At 40.1% G+C, this 21,664-nt stretch overlaps 2 protein-coding genes across 4 annotated transcripts in view; both read left to right on the top strand.

Moving 5' to 3' along the window:
• The first annotated feature begins 1,326 nt into the window (after positions 1 to 1,326).
• SNRNP27 (small nuclear ribonucleoprotein U4/U6.U5 subunit 27) lies at positions 1,327 to 8,651 on the top strand. 3 transcript variants are annotated; one of them, XR_009054600.1, is made up of 7 exons: positions 1,327 to 1,415; positions 2,419 to 2,539; positions 3,184 to 3,296; positions 3,793 to 3,872; positions 7,227 to 7,291; positions 8,247 to 8,415; positions 8,501 to 8,651. XR_009054600.1 is itself a non-coding variant. In XM_057740929.1 (6 exons), the coding sequence occupies exons 1-6, from the start codon at positions 1,382 to 1,384 to the stop codon at positions 8,299 to 8,301; spliced, it is 468 nt and encodes a 155-aa protein (XP_057596912.1). In that variant the 5' UTR covers positions 1,327 to 1,381; the 3' UTR covers positions 8,302 to 8,651. The 3 variants fall into 3 exon arrangements, 2 of the variants coding, with proteins under 2 accessions (XP_057596912.1, XP_057596914.1); XM_057740929.1 differs by having other exon boundaries at positions 8,247 to 8,651; XM_057740931.1 differs by lacking the exon at positions 2,419 to 2,539 and adding an exon at positions 2,328 to 2,382 and having other exon boundaries at positions 1,352 to 1,415; positions 8,247 to 8,651.
• Positions 8,356 to 21,664, top strand: part of MXD1 (MAX dimerization protein 1) — a 37,163-nt gene continuing 23,854 nt past the window's right edge. Inside the window, exons 1-3 of the mRNA XM_057740928.1 lie at positions 8,356 to 8,415; positions 16,954 to 18,805; positions 19,550 to 19,649. Coding sequence (XP_057596911.1) covers positions 18,733 to 18,805; positions 19,550 to 19,649 — 173 coding nt within the window. The 5' untranslated portion in view covers positions 8,356 to 8,415; positions 16,954 to 18,732. The remainder of the gene's footprint in view (positions 8,416 to 16,953; positions 18,806 to 19,549; positions 19,650 to 21,664) is intronic.

The following is a 21,664-nucleotide window of genomic DNA, read 5'->3' as shown; positions in this document are numbered from 1 at the left end:
CATCATTTCCTCCTGAAAACTTTCTGGAGAACCCTTCGCCTCAAACCAGTTAGGTACCCAGTTTGTGCGCTCTCATAATATCTTGTTCTGCCCCTTTCAATGCATCTTTTTTTTTCAATGAATTTATTTATTGGCTGCATTGGGTCTTTGTTGCTGTGCACAGGCTTTCTCTAACTGTGGTGAGCAGGGGATATGGTTGCGATGGCGTCTCATGTTTCAGAACACCAGCTCTAGGTGCACAGGTTTAGTTGCTGCGCGGCATGTGGGATCTTCCCGGCCCAGGGATCGAATCCGTGTCCCCTGCATTGGCAGGTGGATTCTTAACCACTGTGCCAACAAGGAAGTTCCCCTCTCAAAGAATGTTGACACTGTTTTCTTGTTTGTAATCTTCACTGGACTGAAAGTTACTCAAGAGCAGACTTGCTTTTTCATTGATTAATCCTCTGGCAGGTAGGTGTGCAATAAATATTTGTGTGAATAATTGTATTAATCATGCCTTTTTAATTTCTTTTTCTGATGTTTTGACATCTGCGGCCTTGCTGAGACTGCCCTTCCCAGGACTAGCTAATTCCTAGTGATAGCAAATGACTCCCTTTCTGAATGTGCCTTTCATATGCAAACCAGCCAGTGGAAAGCTCTCAGTCTCCAACCACCTCCTTTATCAAGCTCACATGCCAAGGCATTTTTCCTCTGCCATAATGACCCCAGGGCCAGGTAACAGCTCTGGACAGCCCCTAAATCCCAAGGCCCGCTGAAATTATTCAAACTAGTCAGTCTTAAACCTGCTTAGCCTGCTTCCCAGCCTCTGCTCTTCCCTCCCACAAAACTCTATAAAAACTCTATAAAAGCTCTCAGCCATGCTTCGCTTTCCCCTTTCTCCCTCTGCCTCCTGACCCACCCTAGGGCTTCCCCGTGTCGACTTAAAACTACTTGCGCATGCTATGTTTAGAATTGGTTTGATATGAAATATTTTACGCATGTGGACAAGACAGTCGGGGAAAAAAAATGGGGGGGGAGGGATGAGAACTGCGTTAGGGTGGTTTATATACGGCTTTTTCCAGACATTTCTATAATCACATCAGGCAACACATTTTAAGGCCCACCGTGGACACAGAAGATGGGGAAGCCACCTCGATAGGGGGGTTAGAAGAGCAGACATGACAGCTCTGGCCTCTGCGGAATCGCTGGGCTCCGAAGAGGTGGCATCGGGGCGGGGCCGCGTGATTCTGGGCAAGCTCAGCACCGCCTCCTTTCTTTAGAAGCCGGAACCCTGGCGAGTTGTTTCGACGCTTTCCAGTCGGCTGTGAGAGCACTTCCCCGCTCTCCCGGAAGTTGTTGCACAGTCGCTTCCGGGGCGGCGTGAGCTGGAGGAGGGCTCCGAATGGGTCGCAGTCGCAGCCGCTCCCCGCGGAGGGGTGAGTTCAGAAGCAGTCCTGAGGCTCTGGGGCTCGGTCGGAGACCCGTCTACCCTTTTGTTCCCAGTCCAAGGGCCGCGGATTGGGGGGACCTTTTCTCCTCAGGAGGAGAAGAGAGCGGGTGGGTGGGGAACGAAGACCTGGGCCCTACACGCTTCAGCCCTCGGATGTGAAGGCAGTTTTTTCCCAGCTTGGGGTTTGGCCAACTCTTTGTCAGCCTCATATAATAACTTTTGTTGTACTTGTGGCTAGGGAATTTAGAGTCGGGCCACGGCTCCCTCAGCTTCAGGGTGACCGAGTGCAAGTCATTCAGCCTTCCTGCGTCCGAATTCCCGTAATTAGACATTGGGGGTAATGTTACTTAACCTTTCACAACTGACGTGAGAATCGATGCCACACTTCCTAACACTCAGCTTGTGATGCCGCCAGGTTCTTAAATGCTCAGGGTTTTCTTCCCAGTTTATAGTAGGGAAGTCGATGTTTAGGAGTTTGTGTGCAGGGGCCTCACCTCGTAACGTCTTAATGGCCGCAGCCCCTTGAAGGGGGCACTGGGAGAGAAGCCAGGACTTGGGTCGGGAGTTCTCACATAGTCCCTCGATTCCGCCCCCTCGTTAGTTTTTAATCACCTTCAGCTAATCAGGGTTGATCTTAAAAGTTAAATGAGCCTTCGAGCCACATAGGGCTGTTGAGCACTTAACATGTTCTCAATCCAAATTGAGAACTGCTGTTTATAAGTGTCGGCTACACCCCGGGTTTCCTTGATTTAGTGCGGAAAAAAGAAAGAATAAAATATCTGTTTTTTTAATAATGAATACATATTGAAATGCTAGTAGTTTGGATATATTGGGTTAAATCTATACTGTTAAAATTAACTTAATGTGTCTTATTTTACTTTTTTTACGTGTCATCTAGAAATGGCTCGCATTATATTACTGTTGGTCGGCGCAGCATCCAATGGATTTTTGAGGTAATTTTCCGCTCTGCAATTTTGTGTTTATATTAGAGCGTAGGCGGTCCCGGTCCACGTCCCGGGAGAGAGAACGCAGGCGCCGAGAAAGGTCCCGGTCCCGAGAGCGAGATAGGAGAAGAAGCCGCTCGCGATCCCCGCACAGAAGACGTTCCAGGTAAGTGCAGAAAATAACCAGAAGTTTCACCACAGCTCTGTAGTCGCTGCTCTTAACTTTGTTTTTATCACTTAGGGACTTAAAAGTCATGAAATGAGGAGAACTTTATCCCAGTTTATTGTAAACCTAACATTCCCATTGGTAAAATGGGATTGATAACATTCCACATAGTAAAGTTGCCTTGAGGAGTAAATGAGAAATGATACATGAAAAGCACTTAGCAAGAGTAAAATGTAAGTGTTTTGTATTTTTGTCTTGTTTTTTATTAACTTTTGGTGATAATAGTTTATTCAAGTATGTAATCAAGAATGTGAGATCTTGGAAGAATCTTAGAAGTGGACTCTGATTCTTAATAAGCATCAAACACCCTTCTTGTTTCTACTTTTTTCTGCCTTACAAAAAAATTTTTAGCCCTAGCTATACTGAGTGTAACTGATGATTAAACAGTAAATAATTTTTTGTTAAGAATCAGGGCCTAGGCAAAACTTTCTTCCTCATTCTGCCATGGGGAACAAATTCCTGGCGCTCTAAAACCTGACTTTTGTTTAGCCTTTACCTTTCAGGCACTCATGTATATCTGTGCTCTTCAACACAAGTCACCAGGTATGTCTCTGTTTCTGACATCTTTACTTATTAAATATTAGGTCCCCAAGGCGACATAGATCCACATCTCCTTCCCCTTCTCGACTAAAAGAAAGAAGAGATGAAGAGAAGAAAGAAACAAAAGAAACAAAGAGCAAAGAACGTCAGATAACTGGTAATGTTATTAGATAAATAACTGTAGGAAAAGTACAGCCTTGTTAGGTAACTTCAGTTATGATATATTTTGAACATTTAACTATTAGGTTTATTATAGTGTTCATTGCATATAGTTTTGAGATGTTGTTTCAATTGTACCTTAGTTGCTGGTTATCTGGTGCTCAAGATACAAGAAGGACAGTTAAAAACGTGAGGATATTCTATTTTGGAAATATCGTCAAAAGTAGAGTTCTGATATTAAAGGTGGTCCTTCTTAAAGGCTCCAAGCATGTCCTTTTAAGCATCTCTTATGATGGAGGATAGAGAGCACAATCCTTCCTTGCCCCTTAAGTTGTATTCTGTCCAAATTGAGGAGTATCTTTCATTAAACTCAAGTCTTTAGCTAATTAGTATAGTCTCTGCTGGTAAGATGGAACGACTGTTAGTCTATTGCCACCTCTCTCTTTATGTGTGTAAAATGATAGAGTTTAAAATTTTATCACTTATTTTTGTAGAGGAAGACTTAGAGGGCAAAACAGAGGAAGAAATAGAAATGATGAAGTTAATGGGATTTGCCTCCTTTGACTCCACAAAAGTAAGTTAAACATGTAGCCAGTTAAGTGTTCTGATTTGTATTGATGTGTCCCATTTTTCCATATTATTTTACTATCACTTGTAATTTCTTCCGCTGATAGAAATTTATTCTGTTAGAAGACAGTAACTTGTGTGAAGGGATTTGAAAGCAAAGAGAAGGAGATAGCTGCTATTGGAATTCAGGGAGTATTTGCCTTCAGTATTTGAGTTAGATCTTAAAGAGCCATTAGTCGTGATCAGACAAAGAAGAGGAGGAAGATCATTTGAAGTAGAGGGAAAAGCTCATGAAAATGCCATGTGGGAGTGAAGGAGCATAGAGTATTGTGGGAATTTCAAATTCAATGACTAGTGAAAGGGTGTTGATGGGCTGGTAACTACGAATGAGGCTAGAAATAGAGGTGGGAGGCAAATCACAGAAGCCTTTGATATCCTTAGCCATGCTGAGGAATTTAGAGTTGATTCTTTAGATGATGAGAGGAAGCAATGGTTTTTAAGCAAGGGAATAGTAGATTATATGTGATGACCTGGGGCACCGTGAAGGAGAAATGGAAGGCTGGGAGAACTGCCAGATCATGCAGTGAAAGATGATGAAGGCCTGAACTGAGAAGAGGGGCTGGAATATTGAGAACCATTCAGGAGCCAGAGTTAGTGGTTGTGGGATGGAGGTGAGTAGTCAGTGATGACTCTGAGATGTCAGGCTGATAGGTTAACCAAAGAAAGGATTATAGGAAGGGGAAGTGCTGTGAAGCAGAACGAAATGCAGCTGCTAGATAAAGATGGCACTGAGTAGCTGCATACATCTCTCATAGCTCAGAAGAGGGGTTGACCGGAGTTTGAATACCCTCTAGCCCTGATCATAATATTGGAGAGAATAAGGAAGTAGGGGAGGCAAAAGAGGGAGGGGTTGTGGAGAGGGGGATGAAGAGAGGAAGGTGAGAGAGAGATAGGGAGATAGGGAAATACAGCAAAGTGGAGATGGGGGGAGAGAGGAAATTGAATGAAGAGAGAAGGGAGGATAGAGGAAGCTAGTAAGGATAGGCAGGGAGGGTGTGTGTGGAGAGAGAGAAAATATATTTTTAAAACTTTTATAGGATTTTAAGTCCTTTTAATTTTGCAAATGGAAGTTGGAATTTTTGAGGAGAGTTGTCAGAAATAATCCACTCCCCCTAATCTTTATTCAGTTGAGTTGTGAATGGAGTGGGGTAATCTCAGATGCTATAAGAGTTTCTTTCTGATGTGATTATGTAGGGCTGCCATGTATTTTTTTAAATGATATTGTGTGACCTAAGAGGAGTACCAGAGGCATGACTCTTTTGAGATAAGAAAATTAAGAATGAGCTCTTGTTCTCACAAATGGTTATGTGAACCCCATTTTAGAATTTAATGCAGGTTTTTTTCTTGAATATACCAAATCCTTATTTGTTATTCCTAAGAGTATTTTATAAGTGAACTGGTTTATTAATACATATATTGGGTGAATAAAAATATCTCCAAAATGAGACAACTAAATTTTATTGTTTTTAGAAGAATAGTGAAGGACCTTTATTAGAATTCTTTTCTTTTTTGGTTTTACTGTTGCCTGATGTTATGTTTGAAATTCCTGAGAATGAGATGTAAAGATGGAGCCACTACTTTTAAATGTAGTCTTTTAAAATGTAGTCTTCTAAATGTTTGTTTATAAAGGAAAAATTAGGTGAGAATTTATAGATCTCATAAAAATTATAGAGTACCACAAGAACAAATGATGTCAGTTGTTTTTATAATGACATCAACAAGGATGTTAATTTAATTTGTATGCAGTTGGCTTCATGACTATCAGTTATAAAGTCTCAGCTCATTTATATTTTTCAGTAATGTGTATTTTGTGATATTTCATCATTAATCTATGGTGAAGCCTCTTCATATGCCAATGTAGTCACTTATTTTCCCTTCCATATTAACATTTTAGAAAATTTCAAAGTTTGGTTATGTTTATTAATGGGTAATTTTCTATTCCATGAGAAGAGGGCTAATAATATACAACTCTGCAAATAGTTTTCAAAAATAAGTAAGCCTTTAGTAATTGAACTTAGTAAAAAGGTGAACATTTACTTTTTTTCCAAGTCATGCATCCCTCCTGTTCTTGCAAGGTTAAAGTAATATACCTTAAGTAATTTACTCAGTATTCCCCCAGCCCCCCAAATGTAGTGAAAACAGGAATAGAAAAGGAAGACCAGATATACTTGTTTCAGCTCAACTTCAAATATGTACCTCACCTGTGCATGCCAGTGGATAAGGGTCCTCTTTTTGGCCTAACACAGATATCTAATAAGTATGCTAAACAGATAGGGTACACGCCCATGAGTGATAATAGGGGAGGGAGGTCACATGTGTGCCTGCACACCCATGCATGGTGGCATTAATTGGTGATATTCCTACATTTAACATTCATTTTCTGAGTACCTGCACATGCAGTAGCCTAGGATGTGAGAATGCAAAGGTCACTCACATCCACATCCATCAAGCTCCATGTGAGCTTGTGGTTTCATGGGAAATAACATCATGATCATACATCATGATGAGCAGAGTAGAAAATGCAGGGTATTGTGAGGAAAGCACAGTTAACATTCTGTGGGAGTTAGAGAAGAGGGCGCTTCCTGGCAGCTGGGTCATTTGAATTGGCCCTTAATGCATGCATAAGAACCAGATGGTTGAAGATTGGATGGGGGTTGGGAAATCAGTTCAGGCATGAGGAACAGAAAGTGGTGAGCTAATTTTGCAGAATCAAAAGACCCATAAAGGAATTAATGAAAAAAAAAAAAAGTCTGATTTACAAGTGATACAACATTAGCATCTGTTATTCTAATTCTTGATTTCAAAATCAAAATTTCGAGGTCTGTGCAAGAAATGGGATTTAGATATGAATGGTGACTGATTTGAGAATGCCATCTAAGGTTGTAAGTTAAATTTTTGTGAATGAATTTTTCTAGAGAAAATATCCATAACATGTATTTGGTTTTGAAGAATTCTTTGACCTGAAAAGGTGAGGCTCTGCTACCCAATTTCCCTGCATGCCTTGCACATAATACATAAACCATGAGTGTGTGTTGGTTCGAATATTGGTTTGTTTGCTTATGTGTGACTGTAAAAATGTGAACAGAGTTTTAACACTTGGGAGTTCATGAGATAGCATCAGGATCTGAAAATTCCTTCACTCATTGGACTACCTCATGCTTAAATGAATCTTGCCATTTAAGAAGGTCTGTGCGATCCAGCTCTTTGATCAAAGCATATAATATATTCTTTCTCTTGCGTGTTGTTTATTCGTTTGTGTGTGTTTTGTTTTTTTTGGTTTTTGTTTCTTGCTTTTCTCCAGGGGAAAAAGGTGGATGGCTCTGTAAATGCCTATGCCATAAATGTGTCTCAGAAGAGGAAGTATAGGTATGCATAGCTACCATCTTTATGTTTGAATTAATATAAATTATATGCTTGGGAAAGACTTTGTTATGGGATAATGATGTTTGTGGGAAGTGTAGCAGTTTTCCATATAGCCCCTTACTTTAATAGTTTCCACATTGTCCCTTGTTTTAATCTTCCTTGTTTATATTCTTGTATGTTAAAACAGTTCAAATTTACATGTGAACTAGTAGCTATTATAGAGAATGGTAGTTGGCTTAAATATTTTAGGGCTATAGGTAGTTCTTTCTTCAAAATAACATAATTTCAAGTCTTTAGGCTTTAATTTCATTTTAATTATAGGTTTTAAAATAGATTCCTCCTAAACTATTTACCTAAATTGATTGTGTAAGGATTTTAATTGTAAATATCCTTCAGTTAAGTATAGGCATATTTTATTAATAATGCAAAACAAACCAATCCATACTTGAAATCTCACTGAGGTGAACAGAAAAAATCAAGACATCTTCAAACATTGCCTTTCTCTCTACATGTAATCACTGATGAAAGACTAGTATTCCGGTTGACTTAGAGTATGAATACTGTGATTTGAGACTGCTCTGAGTTAAAGGACCAGAATCATCAACAGTCCATTGTAAAATTACCTTCAAATAAGGTCTTATAGGGAGAACTAGTACAGTGTGAAATCGGATCTGCTTGATGGGTACTTGTTTTAAAACTCTATTTCCTTTAACTAGCTAAGTGTTTAGTGTTACCTTATGGATTTTCAGTTGATTTTTTTAAAGTCTGTAAAATCTTCCCAAATAATATTGAAAGTATATTTCCATACTTCTGTTTGGATTTTAACTTTGAATACTTCTCACCCTAGACTTTGTCATTTTAAAAATGGTTTATAGTTTAATTTCTGAAGTATGTGATTATTTCTTTTATAAAACAAATCCACAGTTTTTTTAATAAACAATAAGTTTTCTCATCATAGGCAGTACATGAATCGAAAAGGTGGATTCAACAGACCTTTGGATTTCATTGCATGAGAATTGAAATGTTGAAGAATAATTTTTTTTCCTCATCTTGATCAGAACAGTGGATTTTGTATTTTGTATTTAATATGCATCAAAAACAGGATCACAGTCCTTCCTCCTTGTAAAGTAAGAAAAATTTATTTATGATGTGTGTAGTTCACTTACCCTGCCTCAAAAAAAGAAGGTTAAATATTACATTTTTTTCCTTTAGGAAATATCATTTGGGGCAATCATCAACCCCATTTTTTTGTGTTTATTCCTATGGAAACTGCATCTGTTTTCTTCTTGGACGCTCTTTATGACTTTTTAAAACACATAAGAGTAGTTTGGAAGTAAGTTTCTCAAATAAAGCAATATTTCTACCCTTTTGTATTTGATTTTTTATTACTAGATAAAAGAATCTTCCTACACGTTTTCTTTTTTCATACAGATTTAGATGTCATGATTCTTCGATTCTTCATAGTTTAAAAACTAGAAGAATGAAAAAGTTTAACTGGATTTTTGTATCTTCTGTGTTTTTGCCCCCCAAATACCATTTTTCCCCACTTGAAAAGCAATACATGCTTATTATTTTAAAAAAGGAGGGGAGGAGAAATCAGAAAGTAGGGGAAAAAGCCACAAATCACCTGTAATCTATCCCCAGGATATTAATATTTTGGTATATGTGTTTCCAGGCTCCTGTGGGTATGTATTTCTTGCCCCTGTTCAAAGAGATCAGAATGTTTATGCTGCTCTCTTTTGCTAATCCTGATTCTCCCATGTACGGTGAACATTTTTTTTAAATGTTCTTATAAATTCCTTGGAAACTTAGCTTTTAATAGTTACTTGGTTATATTGATACTGTAATTTATTAATTAATCCTTTATTGGTGAACACTGGCTTCCCTTCCATTATTTGCTGTTATAATTAAAGCTGTGAGTAGATTACTTAGGGATAAAAGAAAAAAAAAATGCAACACTGGGACTTCCCTGGCGGTCCAGTGGTCAAGACTCTGCTCTTCCACCGCTGGGGGCGAGGGTTCAATCCCTGGTTGGGGAACAGGCCCATGCTGTGTGGTGCGGCCAAGAAAAAAAAAAAAACAGAAAGAAACACAACACCTGTGAGTAGTGTCCCTGTTGTATATATTTTTTTGTACTTGTTGCCTTATTTGCTCATAAAGAGTGCATGTTTTACCCTTTATGTGCATGTTTTAAGGCTTTTGATATATATATATATATATATATATATATAGCTAGAACGATGACAACCAAGCCTCACCAGTAAAGTATGAGCATTCCTGTTTCATCTTACATGTATATGTGATATGTGTATTTTTTAAGTTTCCAGTTTAATGATTAAAATTATGGCATTTTTTTAAAAAAGAGAACTTTATTATTTTTTGGTTGCATTGGATCTTTGTTGCTGCCCATGGGCTTTCTCTAGTTGTGGCAAGCAGGGGCTACTCTTCGTTGCAGTGCACAGGCTTCTCACTGTGGTCGCTTCTCTTGTTCCGGAGTACAGGCTTCAGTAGTTGCGGCATGCAGTAGTTGTGGCTCGTGGGCTCTAGAACACAGGCTCAGTAGCTGTGGCTCACGCACTTAGTTGCTCCGCCGCATGTGGGATCTTCCCAGACCAGGGATAGAACCCATGTCCCCTGCATGGGCAGGTGGATTCTTAACCACTTCGCCACCATGGAAGTCTGGCATTTAGTTTTAATTTCTAAGGAAGGTGAACATTTTAAGAATATGTTAGCCATGTGGATTTCTTTTGTGAAATACTAATTCCAAACCTTGGCTCTGTCTTTTGGCAAGGTTTTCTTTTTCTTATTTGAAGGAAGCTCTTTTTGTATTGAAGATAATGACCATTACCTATTCTGTTTCCTGTCACACTGATATTTGAGGCTTTGTTGCTAGATTTTAAATTTTTGTTTTTGTTTTTTGTTTTTTTGAGTAAGATAAATACATGGAACACTATTTAGACAGCACAAAGAGTATATAGTGATGAACTAATTGTGTATCCTTTCAGAGATATTCCATATTTACACAGCATATAATATATATGTATATGTATCTTTTATTTTTAGGTTTTTTAAAAAATATTTATTTTTTATTTTTGGCTGCGTTGGGTCTTCTTTGCTGCACGTGAGCTTTCTCTAGTTGTGGCGAGCAGGGGCTACTCTTCGTTGCCGTGCACGAGTTTCTCATTGCAGTGGCTTCTCTTGTTGCAGAGCACCGACTTTAGGTGTGCAGGCTTCAGTAGTTGCAGCACAAGGGCTCAGTAGTTGTGGCACACAGGCTTAGCTGCTCCGTGGCATGTGGGATCTTCTTGGACCAGGGATCGAACCCGTGTCCCCTGCATTGGCAGGCAGATTCTTAACCACTGCGCCACCAGGGAAGTCCCTGTGTATCTTATTTTAGTAATCAAATTTAAGCAAACTCTACACACTGTTTTACATCTATTGTTTTTTCACTTACTACTACATCTTAAGATTATTATCAGTATATGTAATATTGCCTCTTTTTTTATAAGGGCAGCAATTATAGTTCATTGTAGGATAGACTATATTTTAACTAATCCCCCATTGATGGACATTCAAGTTGTTGCCGATCTTTTGCTCTTTAAGAAAAAATGATGTAGGGACTTCCTTGGTGGTCCAGTGGTTAAGACTCCGAGCTCCCAATGCAGGGGGCCTGGGTTCGATCCTTAGTCGGGGAACTGAACCCACATGTTGCAACTAAAGATCCCGCATGCAGCAACAAAGATCCTGTGTGCCGAAACTAAGACTCAGATTAGCCAAATAAATATTTTTTTAAAAATGTGTAATCACTATTATATGTACATGATTTTACAAGTGTCCTTAGCTGGATTTTAAATCCTTACTGCATCTGAAATTTGACCACCTACTGTAGTTCTTTAAAAGCTTTCTTGGCAAATTAGTTCCCTGTAAAGAAAATAATAGTCATATGACTGCATTGCATAATACTGTCTACAGAGTACCTTGGTTCATTTAATCATTATGAGATAGAGCAGGTACTATTATCTCCATTCCCAGATGAGAAACCTGAGGCTATTCAGACCTAGAGGCAGAAATTATTAGTGTTTATGCTACCTACTGCCATTAGTACTTAAAATTTAAATCTGCTACATCAGCTGCACAACTTGTAGTACCCATTGCACAAGTGTCACTACCCCAAGCAGTTGGATTATTTTGCTTAGACTTTTTGCCAAGTGAGCCAAATAGACTCACATACCCCCACCCTCTAAAAGACTGTCTATCTGTAAATTATCTGTGACAAGGACTGTTTCTGACCACATTTGTGCACACCTAAAGAAAAGCAGACCCAATTGTTGTCTTATTGGGAAGCTAAAACTTATGGGATGAAATAATATGCCCCAAATCAAATGATAGGTTTTTGGATTGTCATTTTAGTGTGGTGTTAGTAGAGACATGACTTGAGATCTTCAAGGCAGCATACTTTGTAAAGAAATAATCTGAGAGTACCTGGTAGGTCAGCAGGTTCACTCTCTGTGAGCTAACAGCAAAGAAATGAAAGAGGAGGAAATCTTTTGAAGATCCAGAGATAAGAGACCTCTGATCTTAATAGAAGTCTTGGTTTGAAGGAAATTTTATCCATCAGATCATCTGATTCTGTAAGAATAATAAAGATGGAACATCCTTGTCTTCCTCTATCAGGCTGCTGCCTCTCAGGAGATTAAGTTGTGCCAAATCTGTATCTAAATGTTAGAGTGCTCCAGGGCCCAATCCTTGGACTCTCCAATCTCCCTCTGGTGAGTGATCCATCCACATAGCCTCAAACGTCTCCTGCCATGGCTCTCAAATTTATACCTCTAGCCTGAATTTTACTGACTTCCAGGCTTGTATATGCACTTGGATTATTAGGCAGCTCAAACTTAATATGAATTGAATTCTTACTTCCCTGCCCAGTCTTCTTCAATGAGGCTTCCCCATCTTAGTCAGTGGCCTCTCCATTTACACCCTTGCTCAGAGCAAAATCCTTAGGGCCATCCTTGACTCCGCTCTTTCTCCTGCGCCCCACATTTGATTCATTAGAAATCCTTCTGGCTCTAGCATCAGAGTATATTTTGAATCCAACCACTTTTTGCCCCAGATTTATTGTGCTATAATTGACATATACAATTCTAAGGTATTTAAAGTGGATATTATGGTGATTTGATGTACATCAAATCTGACGGCTTTTCACCACCTATACTAACAGAAGCCATCTCTTGCCTGGACTATTACAGTAACCCCCATTAGGTTTCCTTCCTTCCCTTCTGCCTCAGTTTATTCTCTACCTAGCAGCAGAGTGAACCTTTTAAAATGTGCATCTGGTCACATTGCTCCTGGCTCTGTTGGTTTTTGATCATTTAGAGTGAAGACCAGTCCTTACTGTGGCCTACATGTCTGTATAGTTTGGACCCTGGCTTCCTGCAGCCTCACCGCTTGCTACTGTACTCAGCCACACCGCTAGCCTCCTTGCTGTTCTTTGAGAACAGGTATGCATCTACCTTAAGAGTCTTCCTAGTTGCTTTTCTTCCTGGAATGTTCCTCCTCCTCCTCCCCCCACCTCTCAGATTTACATGGTTAGTAGATTTACATGGTTATGTTGTTCAGTTCACCATTCAAAATAAGGTCATTCCTGACCACCTTATCCAAAATAGCAGTCTCCCCTTCTGTCTCTGTCCCTTTACTCTGTTTCACTCTCTTTATTTAGCATTTTAAAAATTGAGATACACTATTTACAATAGCCAGGACATGGAAGCAACCTAAATGCCCATCAACAAATGAATGGATAAAGAAGATGTGGCATATACATACAATGGAATATTACTCAGCTATAAAAAGGGATGAGATGGAGCTATATGTAATGAGGTGGATAGAACTACAATCTGTCATACAGAGTGAAGTAAGTCAGAAAGAGAAGGACAAATATTGTATGCTAACTCACATATACGGAATCTAAAAATGGTACTGATGAACTCAGTGACAAGAACAAGGATGTAGATACAGAGAATGGACTGGAGAACTCGAGGTATGGGAGGGGGCGGGGGGTGAAGGGGAAACTGAGACAAAGCGAGAGAGTAGCACAGACACATATATACTACCAACTGTAAAATAATCAGTGGGAAGTTATTGTATAACAAAGGGAGTCCAACTCGAGGATGGAAGATGCCTTAGAGGACTGGGGCAGGGAGGGTGGGGGGAACTTGAGGGGGGGGAGTCAAGGGAGGGAGGGAATACGGGGATATATGTATAAAAACAGTTGATTGAACTTGGTGTACCCCCAAAAAAAATGATAAATAAATAAATAAAATTTTTTAAAAAATTGAGATACAATTCAGCCTTTTAAAGTATATCATTTCAGGGAATTCCCTGGCAGTGCAGTGATTAGGACTCCTAGCTTCCACTGCAGGGGGCACAGGTTTGATCCCTGGTTGGGGAACTAAGATCCCGCAAGCTGTGCATTGCGCAGCCAAAAATAAAGTATACCATTTCAGTGGTTTTAGTATATTTACAGAGTTATGTATTTATTACCACTATCTAATTCTAAAATATTTTTATCATCCCCAAAAGAAACCCCATGCTTGTTAACAATCACTCCTCATCCCTCGCTATTCACCTCTCACCTCCACCCCAGAAACCACTAAATGTACTTTCTGTCTCTAAAGGTGTGCCTATGTTGGACATCTTCACGTAAATAGACATTTCAAATGGATGGAATCACACAACATGTGACCTTTTGCGTCTAGCTTCTTTTGCATAGCATAATGTTTTCAAGGTTCATTCATGTAGCATGTATAAGTATTTCATCCCTTTTTATGGCTTATAATATTCTGTTCTGTGGATATAGCACACTTTATAACTCATCAGTTGATGGGCATTTGGGTTATTCCACTTTTTGGCTATTATGAATAATGCTATGAACATTTGTATACAAGTTTTTGTATGAACATATGTTTTCAACTCTCTTGGGTGTGTAGCTAGGAGTGGCATTACTAGGTCATATAGTAACTCTGTATTTAACTTTTTGAGGCACTGTCAAACTGTTTTCCAAAGCAACTGCACTACTTTACATTCCCACCAGCAATGTATGAGGGTTCCAGTTTCTCCACATGCTCTGCAGTTTCCTTTTCCTTATACCTTATCACTGCCTGACACACTCTATATATAGCTATTACTGTATGGTTCTTCCACTAGACTTTGAACTTTCAAAAGTAGGGCTTCTGTCTTGTTTGCTGCTGTAGCTCCAGCACCACACAGTGCCCAGCACCCAGTAAAGCACTCAATAAATATCTGTTGAATTCATGAATATAGTTCAGGAAACTTCACTTAACCACTTCCCTTAGTGTTTTTATTTAAAGTAATTTTTATTGGAGTATAGTTGATTTACAATGTGTTAGTTTCTGCTGTATAGCAAAGTGAATCAGTTATACATATATCTACTCTTTTTTAGATTCTCTTCCCATATAGGTCATTACAGAGTATTGAGTAGAGTTCCTTGTGCTATACAGTAAGTTCTTATTAGTTCTATTTTATATATAGTAGTGTGTATATGTCAATCCATATCTTCCAATCTATCCCTCCCCCCCTTCCTCCTTGGTAACCATAAGTTTGTTTTCTACATCTGTGACTCTATTTCTGTTTTGTAAATAGGTTCATTTGTACCATTTTTTTTGGTTCCACATATAAGTGATATATTATCATATGATATTTGTCTTTCTCTGTTTTACTTCACTCCACTTCCCTTGGTTTTTAGGTTAACCTTTGGTTACCCAACTCATAAATGAACACGTTTTCCTGTAAAAATTTTAAAACATTATGGCAGCTAAATCTGTTTTAAACAGTCCTGGTTCACTGTGAATCTTTAGTAGTATTTCCTTCCAGAACTTTATGCGTGTATGTATGTAACAGTTAGTATTGGAAATGAGGAAAATACAGTTTGGCCTTTTTTTTTTTTTTTTTTTACACAAATAATATGCTGTAGGGCTCATCTTACAACTTATTTAAAGTAGCAAATATTTGTGGAGTAACTAACTTGCAAAGCAGTGTTTTTAAAGGTTTTTAAAATTTAATTTTGTGATATCGGATATCATGATATCAGAGTGTCCAAAGTAGCCACAAAGAAATGTTTTGATATTAAAGCAGAAAATTACAGTTCTGATTTTTACACTTTGAGAAATAAAATCAATTCCTCAAAAACTTATAAAACAAAATTCATTTTAATGTCATAGTGGTTAACTAGGTCAAACTCAGTTATAGTGTTTTTTTAATTCAACAGTTTGGGAAGTTTTTAGACAGTTAAGGATTATAAATACCAAGTCTTCTTCCCTGCCACTCTGAGGTACTCACTGAAAGGCACCTCTCTGTCAGAACTCTGGTTGCATTTAGTGAACAGCACTGGCATTTACCTACTATCCTATGCCCACCTGGAGTATAAACCCCCCAGAGGAAGGAAACAGGCTTTCAAAAAGATACAATAAAGATTATCTGACAAGTATAATCTTTTGTGCTTCCCATTTTCAATTATTTTTTCTTCCCAGTTCTATTAGTTTAGCTTGATGCCTGTTCAAAGATATAAACTATCGTCAGCCTGTGTTTATCCTATTACAATTAGCTTTTTATTTAAAATTCTGGTCGTAAAATTCAGGTTCAAACATTCTGGAATTTCAAATTCTTATTTTGGGGGTTGTGCCTGTTTAATGCCTTTGAAGTGCTAGATGCTGGGGGTCACCACTTTTACTTCGTTTTAGGATTTCAGTTCCTTCCTCAAAATCTGTAGTTTCAAATTATCTTATTTAACTGGTCATTGTAATATATTTGTGTGAAATAACTTCCAGAAAAAAACAAGAAAAAACCCTTTGTTTTATACTTACTGCTTGATGTCCAGTAGATGGCACCAAATACCCTTTGGAGTTCTTCATGATACTGATCGCTAGCTTGTCAATCATTTCTTCCACCACTGCCAGGGAACAGAAAGGGGTCCATTCTTTAGTCTAATTCTCTGATTGTTATATAATTTAGTATTTTTGTTTGGAGTTTAAGATAAATGTGTTGGTGTTTAAGTGGTTCCTTGCTATATTTCAGATTTCAACCTTTTTTCCTTTTTTAATTTTTTATAAGTGTGATTTTCAATCAGGGCAATTCTAGCGGAAGGATCATGACTGAAATAAGACTGGGTTTAAAAAAAAAGAGTTGAGGCTAAGAGAAAGAATAAAGAGATTCTGAGTGTTCATAATACAATCAAAGAGAAAATATAGAAGCATACAAAATCCAAAATTATGATAATGAAATCAAAGTATTTTTTCTGTCAGTTTGGACACTTTAGAATTGTAATCATTTCATTATGATTTTCAAGTTTGTTTTACAAATAACTTGCAGTTAAAAATACCCTTTAAAACATATCCCCATTCTTCTAGCTTTTTGTGCTTTCTTGAAAACATGTATCTTCATTGTATTTATTAGTTTTTGTAAAGAATCAGCTTTTAGATCCAATTAACCATTAGAAGCAGAAAATGTGTTCCTGTATATGTCAGGCCTGGTTTACTGCATTTATTCTAGTTATTAATTCTGTTGAGTTTAATTTTAATGGATTTGTCAACCATTAAAAAAGACATTTAAAAGCTTACCATCATAATTACATGTTTTTCTTTCTTTTTCCCCAGTGTTTGGGCCAGTGTTTGTGACTCATATGGAAATCCGTTTCTTAGTTGTCTTGTTTTTATAACAACTACCAACTGGAGCATCGATAGCATGGGCTCTGAGTGAAACAATCTAGATTCAGTTTCCATTTCTTGCTGAATGGATGTCTAGGAAAGTCATTTAGCTTTTGGGGCATCAGTTTCCTCATGTGCAAAATGTAGATAATTAACCTATCTAATTGGGTTATATTGAGGATTAGCAATAATGTAGGTAGTTTACCTGACAAGCTTTTGTTTTCACATATTGGCAACAAACTTTTTTAAAAAGCTTTGTTAAATATGTTCATGCTTTACTCATTTCTATATTCAGGACTCTTAATTTACCAAGAGTTTTATTTCTGTTTTTTAAAATGGGGTTGTAAGTATATTAGCAGTGTAACTTGGGTCTCGAGATAGTTTAGGGAACAATTCCTAAATAAAAATTTTAGTTCTGTTCTATGTACATTTATATTGGTACCACACCAGACACAAACACCATTTATAGCCGTCTTGAAGTATTCTTTTTGAGTGTTTTCCTCTAGAATTAAAAGGGAAGGAAAGACCCCTGAACGAGATTTATGTCAAAGAATCAGAATTCAACGTCAATCTGTATGTACAGGAAGTTTCTGAGCTTTTAAAACCCAGTCGCGTGAGGGAGTAATTAACCAGCATTTGGGGCGGGGGTGGGTAGTGCCTTTGGAGAGCTCATCGCTGTACACAGCCTCCTCCTCATTCCAGCGCTGAGAAAGGAAAAAACGCTGGGCAGCGAGCATTGAACACGAGACAGGCGTTTCTCCCCAAGCGCCACGTGGCGCTCGCCGGAGCCCCAGGTCCACCGCCCTATCGTCGGGCTGTCGGCCGCTGTCCCTTCGGAGGGATTTCGCGGCGGGGCCCTCGGCCTCAGGAAGCCTGAAATCTTCGGGTCTCTGCCGGCAGACCCGGGGATCCGGCCCCGAACCCAAGCGGGGCAGAGCGCCCAGGTGACGCGCTGTTCCAGCTTCCACTCGAGGGACGCCCAGCAGGTCCCCGGAACTTTCCCCCGGAGACAGGTCCCGGCAACAGGTCCGAGGTGGGGTCGGGTGGAGCAGATCCTGGCGGCAGCCGGTAAACCGGGGCTGCTGACCACCAGCCACTCAGGGCTCGCTGGCCTGGGGAAAGGTGATGTCATCGTAGCTGGGAGGTGTCGGAAGGGTCCACCAATGGGAGACAGGCAAAGTGGCTTGCTTTCTGTAGCTCTTGGCCAATACTAAGAAAGCAAAAGGGGGCCGGTTGTCGGTATAGAACCAATGGAAAACAGGGAAGGAGCACGAGGCGGAGTTGCGAATCCTGTCACCAATTGGAAAGAGGGGGTGGAGCCAGGGCCTTGTCAAGCGTGACCAACCAGCGAGAGGAGTGGACCCTGGGGGGCGGGGCCGTGATGCCTTCCCCCAATCGGACAGGGCCAGGGGCGGGGCATTCTTTGGGGTGCCCAATGAGGTACGCAGCCGAAGAGGGCCTGTCAAGAGAAGGGGCTGGGGGCGGGGGGACTGTGAGTCGGGGATAAACACTCCGCGGCGGTGGCGGCTGCTGCTCTTCTCCGGGTTCTGTCACGGTGTCTGTGGTGCCCAGCTCACCGGTTCCCTCCCCCTTCCGGCGAGCGTGGTCGCCAGAGAGGCTCTCTCAGCCCTGCTCTGCGGGGTCCACAGCGGGGCGTGGGTGTCCGGCAGCGGCGGCGAGCCCGTGGTCAGTGGGGGTTGGTCCCGTGGCTCCGGCCCCCGGTGCAGAATGGCGGCGGCGGTTCGGATGAACATCCAGATGCTGCTGGAGGCGGCCGACTACCTGGAGCGGCGGGAGAGAGGTACACGGGGACGGGAGGGGTCCGGCCCGAGCCGGGGCTGGGGGCTCTGAGGGGCCCGGCCGCGGGTCCGGGCGCCCAGCCGCTCCGGGGGTGGTTGGAGGAGCTGAGAGCGAGACCGCGAGCGCTCCCAACCCCTCCAGCTCTCCCCACGCGCGGTCCGAAGGGAGGCCGCCGCTGCCCCAAAGGCAATGAATGGGGCTGAAAAAGGGACCGCTTCCCCCGGGGTCCTGAGCGCCGCCCCCTCCGCACCTCGTCGCGAGTGGGGTGTCCAGGGCCCCCTCAGCCGGGCCCTTGGTTTACCTCACCGGGGCTCGTCCCGGCCGGCCCTCAAGTGGGTCTGGCGCCGGGTCTCCCAGCCGGAGGAGCAGCGCCTCCCCTGCCCCCCATCCTCCCTCCCCGGCTCTGGCTCCCCGTGTTTGCCCCGCGCCTTCGCCTGAGGCTGGTCCCACTTAATACACACCAACGTGCTGGACGTTGCCAATGGGAAACCCAGGCTCCATGAGACTTGCTGTGTCTTCTCAACAATGAGCAGCTGGAATGCTCCTTACACCTGCTCCGAACTGAGGGTATTCACTCAATTAAAAAAAAATCATTGTTCTAAGAATTCTACCTTGCTCCATTTAATTATTTCCACAATCTTCTTTGAATGAAAAATAAAACAATCTTAAAAAGGAAATACTGTGGAGGGGAGAGAGTGTTGAATGTTCTGGGCTCATTCATTAACTGGATCCTCCGGTTTTCTAGAAGCTGAACATGGTTATGCCTCCATGTTACCCTACAATAACAAGGACAGAGATGCCTTAAAACGGAGGAGCAAATCCAAGAAGAATAACAGCAGTAGCAGGTAATTTGGTAACTATTTCCCTTTCTCTTTTAGGTTGTACTGCAGATGATACAAACTGCAGAATGGAAGTTGCCTGTTGTGACTATAACAGGGTTATAACCCTGTAAATGAAGTGGCGATCATGATTCAGTAATGTACACATGGTCTTAAGGCATTGGAGGAAGCCCTTCTATTTGGATTGAAGGGACTGAAAAAAAGAGAAATGGAAATGTTTTCTATTTCTTTATGAATTCTTTTTAAACTTAATTTTGCTTTTCTTCCCTTTTGGAACAAAAACCTGTGGAAACTTCATGTGAGATTAGCAACAGTGACAATATTTTGCCTTCAGAAGTTGCAGATTCAGGGCAAGTTTTCTATAATTGAAAATACTGGACATTATCCGCTTTTTACTTTTCATAGTGAAGATTTTATAAACATGTTAAAGCATTTGACTTGGCATAGATGATAGGATTTCATATTTGACATGTAAATTAAATACAATGATGTGTCTGATAATCTAATTTGTCACTCTATAACGGCAAAGAGGAATGACTGAGGTTAAAACCTGCCTTTTTGGTGATGGAGGAACATATAATATTAAAATATCAATATGCCACAACTCTATTATGTTAACCTTGCAGTTCTTGAAATTTGTAAATCTCACTGGGAAGTATTTTGTTAATGGTCAATGAAATCACATAATAAAACCCTGAATGTACTTCCTGGTATATATGAGTACTCCATTAATGCTATTGCACCCTTTTTCTCCCCTCTTTGCCCTTAATGTATAAGTAAGTTAGCTAGGAAATCTGTTGTTTTTTTTTTTATTATACTCATTCAATTATACTTTTTATTCCAATAAATTAAAAACATTGACATTTTCATTACTGATTTAGAATCTATATCCATCTCCCATTCTCATGAAAACTCCCTGTGAGTAACTATATTTGGTTAGCCTCTGTGGCATAATACAGACTACTAAAAGCCAGACGTTTCCCACTTAAACCTTAAACTCTCTTGTTCTTGCTGCCTCTTCTGTCCTTGACTCACCCCACTGTCCTTAGCACTGGAAGAACCACAAGATGTGAGTGAGCAGCACATATGTGCCAAGCTCTTGAATAGGAAGGTACATGAAGGATGAACCTGTTAATTAGTTATCTGGTAGTTCTTGAAATTTGTAAATTTCCCTCCCAGCTTTAGCATTATCTGAAGGTGGTAGCAAGTAGAACTGTGCATGAGTACTGGCAGCCTTTAAGAAGAAGTTAATGCTGACTTTATTATGCAATAGTATAAAACAATTTGTGTTGCTTTTTGTTACAGTATTTTTTAAAACATTTTTGGAAGAACATTGAAGCCTTTTGGTTTATTTTTCTGGAAAAGTGTAGCTCATTTGTTGCTTTTATACTTGTCCACTCATGATTTGAGAGGGATTGCTCACATTAATAGTCAAGGCTTAATCCTTAGCACTCTATTTTTTTCTAAGTTTCACTCTGTTGTTTTCTAAGCTTAATCCTTAGCACTCTTTTTTTTTCTACGTTTCATTTTTTTCTGTTTCACAGGAAAGTTGTTGAGGGGATGTTCAGTGGTGAAGAAAAGAAGGGGATGTTGTTGAAGAGAAGTAGCTTGGCTGCAAAGATGATTAGGAAAGAAAAGTAATGATAGTTGAGAATTTCAATTCAGGAAATAGTTTCTTTCTCTTCTTTTTAATATCCAGCTTCATTCCTGAGGAAATGGCTGCAACTCCGAATTCTGGGGAAAGCTCCCTTATTTCTGTCAATGGGTTTGGTTTGCTTTCCATGGTTAGAGACCGGAGTCTATCACAGTTGTCCATATTCTTGACTAAAAATGAATTCGTGCAATAATTTAAGTGGTGCAAGGATCGCTGAGAGACCATGATTAAACCTGGAGATGGCACCAAGCAAACATATGAAGCAAGAGCAGGTTATTTTGTTTAAATATAATCACTTCCTTCATGACCTGTTTGGAATGACCCTTACCTGAGCAGTGAGACATCTCCCCAGAGAATGTAGTTTGAC

The sequence above is a fragment of the Hippopotamus amphibius genome, chromosome 7 (assembly GCF_030028045.1).
Source record: "Hippopotamus amphibius kiboko isolate mHipAmp2 chromosome 7, mHipAmp2.hap2, whole genome shotgun sequence".
Lineage (NCBI taxonomy): Eukaryota > Metazoa > Chordata > Mammalia > Artiodactyla > Hippopotamidae > Hippopotamus > Hippopotamus amphibius.
This window is presented reverse-complemented; position numbering and strand designations above follow the sequence as displayed.